The sequence below is a fragment of the Triticum dicoccoides genome, chromosome 3B (genome assembly GCF_002162155.2).
Source record: "Triticum dicoccoides isolate Atlit2015 ecotype Zavitan chromosome 3B, WEW_v2.0, whole genome shotgun sequence".
In the NCBI taxonomy this organism is placed as follows: Eukaryota; Viridiplantae; Streptophyta; class Magnoliopsida; order Poales; family Poaceae; genus Triticum; species Triticum dicoccoides.
Genome location: NC_041385.1, coordinates 135,641,642 through 135,655,955, shown reverse-complemented (window position 1 = coordinate 135,655,955; position 14,314 = coordinate 135,641,642). Strand labels below are relative to the sequence as shown.

At 46.0% G+C, this 14,314-nt stretch overlaps 1 protein-coding gene across 2 annotated transcripts; it reads right to left on the bottom strand.

The window, feature by feature from the left end:
* Positions 1-7,907: 7,907 nt before the first annotated feature.
* LOC119275169 (probable serine incorporator) lies at positions 7,908-13,210 on the bottom strand. 2 transcript variants are annotated; one of them, XM_037555971.1, is made up of 10 exons: positions 12,978-13,209; positions 10,142-10,875; positions 10,020-10,044; positions 9,811-9,900; positions 9,542-9,713; positions 9,379-9,452; positions 9,192-9,261; positions 8,828-9,036; positions 8,495-8,568; positions 7,908-8,381 (listed from the first exon to the last, which is right to left on the bottom strand). In XM_037555971.1, coding segments are annotated over exons 1-10 (1,518 nt in total). In that variant the 5' UTR covers positions 12,980-13,209; the 3' UTR covers positions 7,908-8,313. The 2 variants fall into 2 exon arrangements, 1 of the variants encoding a protein (XP_037411868.1); XR_005135539.1 differs by lacking the exon at positions 7,908-8,381 and having other exon boundaries at positions 8,691-9,036; positions 12,978-13,210.
* Positions 13,211-14,314: the final 1,104 nt, after the last annotated feature.

Sequence of the window (14,314 nt, the reverse complement as noted above, 5' to 3'; positions counted from 1 at the left end):
CTCGCTTCCATGGGCCCTTTAGGTACTTGAGCGCATCGGCTCAGTGGCATACAAACTTGCCCTTCCTGTTGGTACACGTTTACATGACGTGTTTCATGTCAGCTGCTCAAGAAGTTTCACGGGGATCGTCCCACATCTACTTCTACATTGCCTCATATTGAAGATGGTCATGTCATACCTGCCCCCAGAAAAGTTCTTCATGGTCGTCTCCATCATAGTATCAAGCAGGTCTTAGTACAATGGGTGGGTACTTCTGAATATGACACAACCTGGGGAGCCGTCGGCAAGTTCGCCTCCCGTTTTCCTTCCATCTAGCTCGCGCTCGAGCTACTTTTTGAGGAGGGGAGTGATGTTATGTGGGGCCAGACTTATAGCCATAGGGCCCACAAGAATACAACAAAGGAACCACCATACAAGGAGTGAGCAGCAGGGAGACTCTATTTCCCGTAGCTTTTAGTTTGAGTCAGAATGCAATTAGCTTTCAGAATGTGTTTAGATAAAAAGAGAAAGAGTCCAGATTGTAATTAGTTTAGTTTTCCCTTGAGGGCCAAGTTAGATCGGCTATAAGAAGGGACTTAATCCCGATGAATAAAGCAAGTCAATTCAGAGTATTTTCTTACCGTAGCTGCCTAAAGTAATTAGAAATTCGAGTTCTTCCAAGTGCATTGTCACATGCATCTTTCTACTAATCTGTGAACCAAAATAGACAATTTGATTCTTTTAAATAAGGTCAAGCTCATAAGAGGATAAAAATCCACATGACCGGTTGTTCTTTGATGCTTCTTGAATTACCAGTTTCACGTTGCCTGGTATTTTTAGAGAACACATGGTGCTAGTCAATATATTTAAATGGCTGGTTTCATTTATTATATTACACCTTTGAATTTGTAAAGATTAAAACTTAAAATGGTTGTGTGCAATGTTTATTTCTGCTGGTTGCTGAATCAGTCTTTTATTTTATTTTTTATAGAAGGAAGGAAGGAAAAAAGAAGAGTACTTTTTTGGTGATAGTGTAAGGAGGAGAGTGATTTAACATAAACAGGTCTAAAATACTCGCTTGATATGCATGATGAAATATGAAAGTAATCTTTTGGAATAGCAGAGGTCTTAAGGACTTGGCTAAAAGAAGGTTTCTAGCGGATGCTTCTATAGAGCACAAATTGGATTTCATCGCCCTGTCTGAAACTGGAAGGGACAATTTCACCCCCCAGTTTCTTAACACTCTTTCGGGAGGGGTTTATTTTGATTGGCATTGCTTACCTCCAAGAGGAAGATCCGGTGGGATTTCACTTGGGGTTAAATGCGATTTGTTGGAAGTTCAGAATGTTGTTATGAGAGATTTTGCGGTTAACTTTCATGTCCGGTCGAAGGCCGATGGGTTTAATTGGGCTTTGGTGGCGGTGTATGGCGTCGCGCAGCCTGAACTCAAACCGGACATTTTGGTGGATTTAGTCTGTATTTGCGGTAGCGAGAAGCTCCCAATTTTGATTGGGGTGATTTTAACATTATCCATAGACGGGAGGAAAAAACAATGATAACTTCGGGGGCAGATGGTCGTTTATGTTTAATACAATTATTGAAAGCTTAGATCTTCGAGAGATTGAGCTTTCTAGTAGAAAATTCACATGGGCCAATACATTACCAATCCCGATGTTTGAGAAGCTAGACCGGGTCCTAGCGAGCATCGAATGGGAGCAAAAGTTTCCCCTAGTGACGGTCCATGCACTCTCTCGCGTGATCTCCGATCATACCCCATTATTGGTCGACTCGGGAGAGGCAACACATGTGGGGAACAAGAATATGTTTTCTTTCGAATCAGTGTGGTTTGAAAGAGAAGGGTTCCTGGATCTAATAGCAAGAGAATGGGCTAAAGATTCAGGAGGGAGATCGAATGTTGAGAGATGGCAGAATAAGATTAGGCATTTAAGGCAGTTCTTACGGGGTTGGGCCAAACATCTAAGTGGGATATATAAGGCTGAGAAGGAAAGGCTCCTCTTACTTATTCAATCCCTAGATTTAAAAAGTTGAGTCCTCCATTTTAGATACCAGAGAGCTGAAAACTAAAGTGGAGGCGGAATTAAGGCTGAAAGAACTGCTTCGTGAGGAGGAATTGAAGTGGGCACTGCGAGCTAAAGTGCGCAAAATCGTCCAAGGGGATGATAACACACAATTCTTCCACATGATTGCGAATGGCAAGCATCAAAAGAAGAGAATCTTTCAGCTTGAGTAGGATGAGGGGACGATTTTAGGACAGGAGAACCTAAAAGTTTATATCACCAATTATTATAAGCAATTGTTTGGGCCTCCTGAGGATAATTTCGTCTCCTTGGATGAGTCCAGGGTTGAGGATGTTCCCCAACTAGCTGCGGATGAGAACGATATTTTGACAACCCCATTTTCGAAGAAAGAGGTGTTTGAAGCAATTTCACAAATGAAAATTAATAAAGCTCCAGGCCCGGATGGTTTTCCGGCGTTTTATAAAAAGTGCTGGCACATCATTAAGTCCCGGATTACTCTGCTTCCTAAGAAAACAGAGGCCGTGAGGATTGAGCAATTTAGGCCAATCTGTTTGCTTAATGTTAGCTCTAAAATCTTCACCAAAGTTGGGACTAATAGGCTCACGCAGATTGCGCTTTCTGCAGCCGTCTCAAACTGCTTTCATGCTGGACAGAAACATCCTAGAAGCGGTTGTGTTCTTACATGAAACGCTCCATGAAATCCACATGAAAAAACTAGATGGGGTGGTTTTCAAAGTGGATTTTGAGAAAGCGTATGACAAGGTAAAATGGCCATTTCCTCGGCAGGCCTTGCCTATGAAAGGTTTCAACCAGGTCTGGAGGGACCAGGTAGAATCTTTCACACAAAAAGGGAGTGTGGGAATTAGGGTAAATGATGACATAGGTCATTATTTGCAGACACACAAGGGTCTGAGACAAGGAGATCCGATGTCACCGATTCTATTCAACATAGTCGTTGACATGTTGACAATCCTGATAGGCAGGGCTAAGGATGATGGCCAGGTAGGTGGCCTCGTTCCACATTTAGTGGACGGAGGAGTGTCTATCCTACAATAAGTTGATGATACTATCATTTTCATGGAGCATGATTTGGCTAAATCTAGAAACATGAAGCTGGTGTTGTGCTTGTTCAAAGAATTATTCGGGTTAAAGATTAACTTCAATAAAAGTGAGTTGTTCTGCTTTGGACGAGCTAAAGATGAACAACAAGCTTACAAGGAATTGTTCGGGTGCGAATTGGGGTCTTTAACCTTCACGTATTTGGGTATACCAATCCATCATCGCAAGCTTTCCAACAAGGAGTGGAAGTGCATTGAAGATCGATTTGAAAAAAAACTGAGCTGCTAGAAGGGCAAGCTTATGTCATACGGAGGACAATTGATTCTGATCAATTCGGTTCTCACAAGTATGCCTATGTTTCTTTTGTCCTTTTTTGAAGTACCAGTTGGAGTACGGAAAAGGCTAGATTTCTACCGACCGCGCTTCTTCTGGCAGAGTGATGAATTAAAACGAAAGTACAGACTCGCTAAGTGGGATATCATTTGTAGGCCGAAAGATCAAGGGGGTCTTGGCATTTAAAATTTAGAGGTGAAGAACAAATGTATTCTTAGCAAGTGGCTATATAAGTTATCTGTAGAGACGGATGCCACTTGGGCCCGGATTCTTTGTAATAAGTACCTTCATTCCAAAACCTTGTCCCAGGTGACGGTAAGACCGACTGATTCGCCTTTCTGGAAGGGACTGATGAGAGTGAAATCAACCTTTTTTAACAGGACAAAATTTGTGGTTGGAAATGGTACGTCCACAAGATTCTGGGAGGATACATGGCTAGGGGAGACGCCCCTTCCGATCCAATCCTTCTCTCTATAATATTGTTCAGCGAAGAGACGCGTACGTTGCAACAGTATTACAGTACAATCCTCTGAATATTCAATTCAGGAGGACGCTAGCGGGAAACCGTTGGGAAGCATGGCTCCATCTGATGAGAAGATTGATGGATGTCCACCTCTTTCAACAATCCGATCAGTTGCGCTGGAAATTAACAAAGAGTGGTGAGTTTTTGGTTAAGTCCATGTATTTGGATATTATCAACACTAGTGTTCTTCCTAGTTCGAAACATGTTTGAAAAGTCAAAGTGCCTTTAAAAACCAAAGTGTTCATGTGGTTTGTCCACAAACAAGTTATCCTTACTAAGGACAATTTGGCTAAGCGCAACTGGACTGGATCTAAACGATGTAGTTTTTGTGATAGTGATAAATCAATCAAACACCTCTTTCTCTACTGCCCTTTGGCAAAAAAATTGTGGAGGTCGGTCCACACAACTTTTAATATTACTCCTCCGAATTCCATCAACACGTTATTTGGGACGTGACTAGATGAGATTGATGCGGAAACAGCGAGGCACATCCGTGTAGGAGTTTGTACTTTATTATGGGTTGTTTGGAACTGCAGGAGTTTGTGCTTTATTATGGGCTGTTTGGAACTGCAGAAACGACTTGGTTTTTAACAGAACAACAAATATTCATTTCTTGCAGGTTACTTTTAGGGCTACTACACTCATTTGTATGTGGTCGCTACTCACTCCGACGGAGGCCAGGGCGCTTTTGGTTACTAGATCCATCTGATGGGAGATGGTAGCACGGAATATCTTCAACCGATTTGGATAACGGTCATGTAATAGGATAGATGTTTAGTTTCCTATCTTTTATTTTGCCTGCCGGTTGTCGCTATCCTGTTTTTGCTTTCAGGCTCTTAGTGAGCAATTTTCCTTTTTGTTTGAGACCTCAGACCTATGTTGGACCTTTTTGGTTATCAATAATATGGCTGTATGCACCGTTCTGATGCAGAGACTGGGGCAAACCCCCTTTTCGGAAAAAAATGCGTCCTCTCTCAAAGTCACCCCATCCTTGGCCCTATTATGACAGAGCCCATGGGGAAATGAGTAGGCTTCTTGATCTCTACACTCCATGGTCAGCACAACGACAATTCTAAATGTGCTAACTAGCCCAAATAAAGACTAGGCTTATCATGATTCTCCATGGCCTAAAAATAAAATAAAAATCAAACCGTAGCAACACACTCACACATCTTTTCGATAAGGGGCATTTTTATTGACTCAAAATGTAGCATCAAGCGAATATAAAGCATGATAGACAACATCTACTAGCATGTGATATATTTTTCTTCTTCCGTTGCAATGCACGGGCATGCTTGCTGCGCTACTATAAACAGAAGAGATTCGGCCTCCCGACCCATCCCCACTTGTACCGGCAAGGCTGCCGGAGAAGGAAATGTGGGGAGCCGGGAGGACGACGGCGACGCTCAAGGGTAGGAGATGGAGAGAGAACGGAGAGAAGGGAGAAAAGAGAGTCGGTAGTCTGAGTCTAAAGGGTACCTCTTAAGCAGTGATTTTCATATATTTATGTCCTCGTCGAGACATCGAAACTATTCCAACATGTTGTTGTCAAACATTTCAAGACCTAGAAGATTCCCCGTGCGTTGCTGCGGCACTTCATGCATTTTATAAAAAGCTTTGAACAAACACTTCCCAAGAGAAAAAGACATGGAAAAAATAAAAGTGACATCGACTGCAAGTACAGTTTGTTACATCCTCACAAAGAATTAGTATTCATATTAGGTTTCTCCCTCGAGAAAAACAAATTAAGATTTGTATAATAACCATCAAAACAAATTAGTACTTATACTAATATTTGATACTTAGCTGGCCTAAAGTGGTTTTGGAAAAGAACAACGCCTTTAGCTTCATCCCAAATTTGCCCCAAGCATATTTAAAATTTTACTGAGCAATGTATTGTATAAGAAATAGAAGTTTTGGAACTGCTCAACTAATGCAAGAGCAATAGTAATAGTGAAGTTAAATTTGTACCTACTCAGATGGAAGATGCACGTGAAATTAGTCCTCCAATGGACTTGTATGTAGACATGTAGTATCATAAATATAACTATGCTTACAAAACCATGAGATAAATATGAAATAGTTTAAACGTATTTGTGGAACTAAAATATATGTATATTGATTTCACTAACTGGACAAAACAAAAAAGTTATTGACTGCATACAGAAATAACATGGACACCAGTGTTCGATGTATAGACCAAAACTTCTATCAACAACATCCGCAACATAGATAATGATTTGTAGAAGCATAGATTATTCAATATGAACTATGATGGCTAATTGGTTGCTTACTCATGATCAAGCTGGATATTTATCTTTTAGCAAAAAAGGTGAACATCCATCAATAATAACATATACTTTCAGATTTGAGAAAGTAAAAGGAATGAATTAGGGAATTAAGATAAACCATGAATTATGGAATCCTATTTACCTTGCCGGGACACCGATGCAAATGATATAGAAGTGCAGCTCAAAAAATCCAATGAGTTCCTGCTTGCTTTCATTGGTGCGAGTGATGGCTCGATCTGACTAATAGAATTGAAGGGACATGGGTAAAGTAATGAGATCTCGATTGCTCTGTCTGGTAGAGGAAACAAAAAGAGTTATTTTAAGGGACCTGTTTAGAAGAACAATCACAGGAATTAGTAACTGACCATTTACTGCAGCTCAATCCAAAATGGAGAGTTGATGAATAGCTGTACTCCACATGTGCAGTTTATGGAAGTTGTGCACCTGAGCACCTGAATATGAGGAAACGAAGACTGGTGCAGAAACAAAGTATAGATGAAAACTGATGAAACACGGCGCGGATGAATTATATACCTTTTTGCATTCCCGGTGTGTCACCTATATGAACATGGTAGTACATACGATTCACATATTACGATGATTTCTAGCTGCCTGCAAAAACCAATGCGAGGATGGCACTATAGATTATTTCTGAACCAATAATAGTAGATAAAGATGATCCTGAGCTCCTTGTTACAGTGAAATAACATAAGCAAATGATTCAAGAAAAACTGATTATGGGGCTAGCCCAAAATCCCAAGCCAAATTCAAAACACAACCTCATCAGAGAAATTAAGTCTGCTTCAGTCTTGCAATCATGGACCACATGAAAAGAAGGGGTTAATATGGACTACGGCGACACCAATGGCAAGCATGGTGAGGGAACCGCAGCTCCTTTGAATAAGAGAGGGAGAAACTAATAGAGGAGCTCACCACGATTTAGGTTTGGTGACCGAACATCATGAGCCAAACAGTAGTGGTCGTTTGCTGGTGTCGCAGCGAAGATGAGGATCCGTATCAGTTTCTTTCGTGCCAAGTAGAGGAAGGGAAAGGAGGATAACTGGTTTAGGTAGACAGAGAGTGAGGAGGATAATTTATTACGGAGCGGAAAAGACAGCGGCATGCACGTCCGTCGGGGCAGGGAGCGGAAGAGACAGCGGCAGCGAGACGAACGGACAATGTCTGCGAGCGAACTTGGAGCAAGGAAGATGAAGCCTGATCGAGCAATTACATGGGCTCACGCTAGTACTAAGCTGGCCAGGCCTATATGGGGCTGGCACACCAATGACAAAGCCAGTTTCCATGTACAATTTATTGGATGCCAGCTCAGTTGTCGGCTTAAACGCACATCCCAGCAAAAACAAATCGAGCCAATTGTCTCGAAAAAATAAAATCGAGCCGGAGCGCTACGAGGCACGCAGCCACAGCGGAACTGCGCGATAGAACGAAGCGGTACTTTTCACTTAGCGGTGGCAAGCTCAGTAATTTTCATCAACTTCCGATCAAACGGCTGCTGATTGCTGATCTATACCACATCAATGGCTGCAACAATTCAGATGACGTGGCTTCACGAGGATCTAGAAAAATCATCTAGTGGGGTGTCCCTATTTAGATATAGAAGATTTTGACCTGAAATTTCCAGGCGCAAACATTTCGGCACCCACAAGGAATTTGGACCTGAAATTTCCAGGCGCAAACATGTCGGCACCCACAAGGAATTTGAAATTCGGTCACGAGTTGTTTCCTTGGTAAATATTTCTTTTCGGAGTGAGAATATACAATCAACTCAACTCCAAAAGAATTAGTTTTTATCTGCAACGGCCACAAAGCAAAATTGGCCTTATATACAAAGAGGAACACGTTCGGCTCTTTCCTTTCTCTCCCACTCTCTTTTACCTCCAACTTGGGCAAAAAACGAGCGACTGACCAACACTTCTTGATCGTCATCATCATCATCATCATCATCATCCGTCCATGCGTCGTGTAAGCGAAGTAGCGTCATGTCAAGCTCCCTACTTCTCTCTTTTCTTTCTTGTAGATTAGCTGTTCTTCAGTAGGTAATTAGCACGAGCGAGAATAAAACGTTCGCTCACGCACACGTGGACGAGGACCCCACCTGCCTCCGCTTCCACACGATCGGAGCGACGATCATCCATACTACAAGAAGCGCAAATTGTCCATTCGTCAGTAGATGTACACGAACAAATTATGAACAGTTTCTTCCAGAATACAGAAGAAAACTTCAGTTCAACAATGGCGTTCACACTTACTGTACGTGATCGCCGCCAGCCACTCGTTGCCGACGCGCACCCACGTGCTCGCCCAGCCCACGTCGATCGTCCACCTGAGGATGAAATCAGACAACGCGTTAATCAATTACTCAATGTTCTCAGATCAGGAACATTCTGATCTTGCAGTCAGTCAGTTCAGTCTGTCAGCGTGTTTTTTCTCTGTCTGATCGTCCACCTGGGGATCAGACTGGCCGCGCACTAATCAACCATCAGTGTTCTCACATCGGGAACATCTAGCGACCAAAGTCTGAACGTTCTGACTGCAATCTGTCAGTGTGTTTTCCCCTTGTCTAGAACCAAACAGCCCCTTACTTCTCCATTTCCTGATGCGCGTTCCAGCCGATGAAGAGCATGGCGAAGTACATGGCGCCCATGGCGAACACGAAGTGGAAGAAGCCGAACCCGTACGGGATGTCGTCGTCCTCGGACTCCGTCTCGGCGCTCTTGAACTGGATACACTTTGAGTCTATCCCTGTCGAGAAGGTGGCCGCGACGACGACGATCACGGCGATCACGAAGCTCTGCCAACAGTACATACATGGTTATCACCTATTTTCAGATAAGGCTAGCAAGTAGAGCAACTAAATAAAACTGATGGCATGTTTGCCTCCTCTGCTAAATTTCCACTTTATTAGTACAGTAGTACTATATCACTGAAGAGAGACTGGGTTCTTACCGCGATGTTGAGCCAGTCTGCGCTCGTCGCGACCGCTGCTTTCCTGTTGCACATCTCCGTGTGCGGCTCACTGTAAATTTCACCATGCAAAGAAGATGTAAGCAAGCAGCTCCCATATTACGAAATGGACTAGCTAATAAGTATACGTTGTTTAGCAGACATGTCTGAATTCATCTCTCTGTCTCACCTTCTGATCGCGGACCAGCAGAGGAACACGATGTAGATCCCCATCAGCCCCGGCGCCAGGTACCCCGCCTTCACCTGATCATCATTTAACTGACAGGTCAGAACGCAATTCTTACGAGACCGATCATAGAACTGAGACGACGCCATTCAGCTTGACTAAGCACCTTGGAGTTGACGGAGACGAATGTCATGAGCTGCACCAGCGCGAGGGTGACGGTGATGAAGAGGATGTTGAGCTTGCAGGCCGACGTGGGCGCGTACCAGATGTACATGAGCACGATCCCCAGGATGGACCCCACGTACGTCACGATCGACACCACCAGCACCTGCATGTGGCTGCAACATCCATCCCCAGTCGTTCGTTAGATCGAGCAGATTTCGCAGCAACTTGGTCAGACAGACAGAGGAGGAAAAAGGTAGCGACACCACGCACCATCTCTTGAGGTTCAGCTCCGATCGGCAGCAGTCGTTGAGCCACGTGATGAACCTGGTCACGCTGATGAGCTGGATCACGAGGAACGCCCTGCAGTTCATTTAACCCCGGAGGCAAGCTGATCAGTCACATGCTCCAAGAATGTGACTGAAGAACAAGGTAATTATTGTCTGAGAAAAGGCAGCCAAGATGAGATGTAAGTAGCTTACCCTGCTCCGAAATGTGCCACCTTCCCTGAGAATATTCAGACAAATAAACACCAACGTCGATCAGCAACAGCAATTAAATGAAGCTTTAATTATTTCTGCTTGGGAGCTGGTTTGGGACTGACCGTAGAGCTGGATGAGCGGCGAGGGCGCGAAGAAGGGGACGGCGGTGAGGGCCATCCAGAGCACGATCTTGACGGGCCACCACTCGGAGTGCCACGAGTTGCGGCAGTCGTGCACCTTCCGCGTCTTCATGGTGGACAGGAACATGACGAAGAAGAAGAGGAAGCAGCCGAGGCTGATGCGCAGCACGCCCTCGGCGCCCAGGCAGTAGCGCGCGCCCTGGCAGCCCTTGAGCCGCCGGAGCTCGCCCAGCACCGAGTGGCCGTAGTCGCGGACCGTCCAGGCCAGCAGGTTGGTCACCAGGAAGATGAGCGCGTACACGTACCGCGCCATCATCGGGTTCGGGCCCACGCACACGCACCGCGCGCAGCACGACTCCTCCACCACCTGGATGACGCAGTGCTCGCCGCAGCTCCTCCCGCCGCCGTCGCTCTCCGCCTCAGTCGGCGCCACGCCGGCAGAGCCGCCGCCGTCCCTCTCCATCGCAGGGATCGCCACGGCGGCAGCCCTCTCCGTCGCAGGGATTGTAGCGCCGGCACCGCTACCGCCATCCCGCTCCACCACCACCTCCGGCGCCACGCGGGCACCGCAGCCGCTGCCGCCCCTCTCTGCGGCCGGGGGCACGCCGGCGCCGTCGGTGGTGGCTGGCATGCCGCCGTCAAGCGTCATCGACCGATCGCTTGATCGCAAGAACGAGCACCAATGGACGAGTGCTGCTATAGCTGTGCCGGCTTTCCTGCGGACATGAACGAGCAGGGTCACGAGATTGTCCGTGGCGTACGCTTCCGTGGATCGTCTATGAATAGGCGCGCGGATCGGCTAGCTCGTGAGCGAAAACGATGTGTTACTTTTTTACTCCCTCTCAACGGAGTGACGTCCCGGGCATGCTTTTTTTATCGCCAAATTAGGACCGTTCTAAGCCGCTTTGCTTGGACAGAAATATGATTTTGTTGTGCCTGCCATCACTCCCAAGTTTGACTCCGGTTGACCACCAAATTTTTTATCGACCCCGCGTGACTAACGACCGGCAAACTACGGCTACTCGGTTAAAAAAAACCAATAACTACTACTACCACCTGAGTAATTGTGTGGCAAAACAAAACGGCTTGCTAATTGATTTTCACTGCTTACTCGTTTCCCTTTCAACGGCTAGGATTGTGGTGTTGTGTTGAACGACTGCTGCTGAATCATCAAAGGTTTTGTGCCAAAGCTGCATACATACATACATAGAGTGGTATCCAATTTGATCTGGATGATTAAAAAGGGAAAGCAAGGCGTGAGTGGAGTGACAGTGACCAGAGAACATGCATGTTACTACATGTATGCGTTTATGTGTAGCAGCAAAGCTTGCCTTTAAAGGAAGATTAGGGCCGGTCACAGATGGAGGTAAATAAAGAGAGAAAGAAAGCTCCGTGCATGAGTAGTCATAGGATTGAGGAGGATGCACAGTCGCACATGGCTCTCTTTCTTTCTGTGCCTGTCATGTGGAGCTTTGGACGGCCGATATGTTTGTGGAATGGAAAAACAAAAGAGCAAAAAAGAGCAAAGCCGCAAAGCAAAGCGTACAAATGATAGTGGCGAGGAGAAGGAGGGGGGGGAAAAGGAAAGAGAGACAGGTTGAATTCGTTCATCGGGAATACATATCACAGGAATGTACAATCAAACGTTTTTTTTATGGCAAATTATGTTGTCGTGAGAAAGGCAATTTGTTTTAGCAAGCATGCCAAATCATTTTTCTCAGGATTTGGCATGCTTGCTAACCGAAATTGCCATCCACACGACAACATAATTGACCATCAAAAGCGTTTGATTTGCCATGGTCAAAAATCTGACGCTCAATTTGTAGGGAGATCTTATGTATTATCGCTAATTAATTGCGCTTAGAGCAATACATAATCTTTGTTAAAAATCTGCAAGTTTGTCTGGGAGGGTTGCTTAGGGCTTTCTTTGCTTAGTCATGTCCTCTTCTCTGTCGTGCGGCGAAGTTGCTGCTGGTGGCAAGCAACCATGGATAGCTATGTAGTCCTTTTTGTATTACAAACCAGGTTACTAGGTAAATTCTAAATTTTGTGTAAAGCTAGGGAGGATCTTCTTTCCAAGCAATCAATAATCCCATCCTTTCCTTTCTGCTTGCACATATTCTCTGAATGATATGGAGAACCTTTTCTAAGCTTACTACTAGATATTTCCATTCTGCTAATCTATCTGCTAGACTGCTACATGAACTTAGAGATTCCCATTTATCCCAGCCACTAAATGGGAAAAGCATAGGAATCTTACCGCTAGAGACCGCGCTTAGAATCTTAATTGGAGAGGGTGAGAAAAGCATCGTTGACGACGCACCTTAATTAGATCCACGTACGGCCGGCCGAAGCTGAACGTCGCGGTACAGAATCCGATCCTACCTCTCGGGTTACCCGGCGGGCTGTAAGAAGGAGGAATCAGAGGAAGAGAGAGGGATTGGCGGGCACGGAACGCATCTCTGTAGCTTGCGCTCCCGACCACGGAAGGCAGAACCGAATGCGCTGCTAGCTACCCAAACCGCCACTATTGCGTATTATACTATTCGGTCTGCGTTCGTTTGCGACCTCTCCCCGGCAGCCGAACCGATCCGGGGAAAACGGTATTTGGCCTCGAATATATGCGGGAAAGGGATGGCGCTCGTTGTGGTTTCTGTACTGATTTGGTTAGAGTTCTAATGTATTGTATGAGAAAAAAGAGAGGAAATTCAGCGCGGCCAGGAGCTAAGATGCTAGCGAGCTTATGGTGTTGGTGCATGGATGATGATCATGGGAGCAAGCAAGCGGACAGAGAGGAGGATGAGGAGGAGGAACTCACATGCACGATGGATGGGAGGACGGAGGAAGACGAAGAACTCCTTGATAATGTCTTGCCGGAAGTCGGAGCTGCCTTGCCTGCCTGAGCCCTGGGGTGTACGCCGGTAGCTTAACTGTGCTGCTTAGCAATAGCGGATTGGCGGTGCGCTGGATGCGTCAATGCCGGCCTGGGGTTTTTATTCGGGCGAGCGGCGGAGGGGAGAGATCGTTTGGAGAGTGGAGGTGGCGGTGGTGCTCTGTTTTATTCCCGCCGCAGGAAAGGAGGCAGCGCCCTCGCGCGCGGCGCCTCTATATTTTACTACGTTTCGTTGTCTCTCTGTTGGCTGTACGCGCGCCCGGTGCGGTTTTCTTCTTTCTGTTTTCGGCTCGGTAAGAGTATTTTGTACGTGCCGCACGCGTACACGCACCACCTCCACCTCGCTCTCCACAGACATACGCTTGGCTCCGGACCCACGGCCCGTTGCTGTATACATGTCCAGCCAGCAGCCCTCCGGCTGAATCTTCTGAGCTCCATAGGCTGTGTACGTTTTGGATCTACCTCACGGATCTCTGGTTCACATTGTCGCTGTGGCGCCGTGGCACTTTCATAGTTTGCCATATCATCGTTTCTACAGCGACGGTGTGTGTGGACACGTACGGAAGTAAACGAGCTACCATGAGTGTCCTTCACAAAAAAGATGTGGAGCGAGTTGACCCCACCACAAGCTAAACCCCGGCGACTCTGGTCCGCGCGCCTCGCCCCGCCCCGGCTTGGATTTTTGCGTCCACGGCCCATGCCGGCGTGGCCTGAGCGCCACACTTGCACGGAGACGGCAAAGACGAGCGAGGAGTTGCAGTCGCTCGGCTCAGGCCCCGTATCCGCCACAACTGGAGCAGATTTTTTTCTTGCGTTTGTCTACATTTGACGGATTTTTTTTTCTTCTTCCCTTGCCAAAACTTACATGTGGATGAGTGGATGGATGGGCAATTGGACAATGCCTGGGACTGCGAGGACAGATGCAAAATCGGGTCTTTCTTAACCTTTTCTATTGCATGGCCGTGCTGGAGGGCACTGTTGCGTCACGAGGTGCGGATCCCGGGTTATCCCACCAACTGACACAAGTTGTAAGACTGCCTGAGCAAAATCTTCCTCGTATACCTTTGTCAAAAATAAACATTGGCCTAGCTAGAGCATGCCTGTGTATTTGGCTCTCCCACCGATCATAATAAGCTCTTCGACCTTCTAAAGTCCAGACATTATCCTTAGGGTTATGGGTCTTAATTTGACCCATACTATCTATGCATATCCATTTAGCTGACGATTTTCACTTTCTGATCAACGGATAGTGCACTTTGCGA

Coding starts and splice junctions, on each gene's coding strand:
- LOC119275169 (XM_037555971.1), bottom strand. Junction 9,714..9,810: donor GAGCTGAACCTCAAGAGATG/GTGCGTGGTGTC, acceptor TGGATGTTGCAG/CCACATGCAGGTGCTGGTGG. Junction 9,037..9,191: donor CAGACTGGCTCAACATCGCG/GTAAGAACCCAG, acceptor TACTGTTGGCAG/AGCTTCGTGATCGCCGTGAT.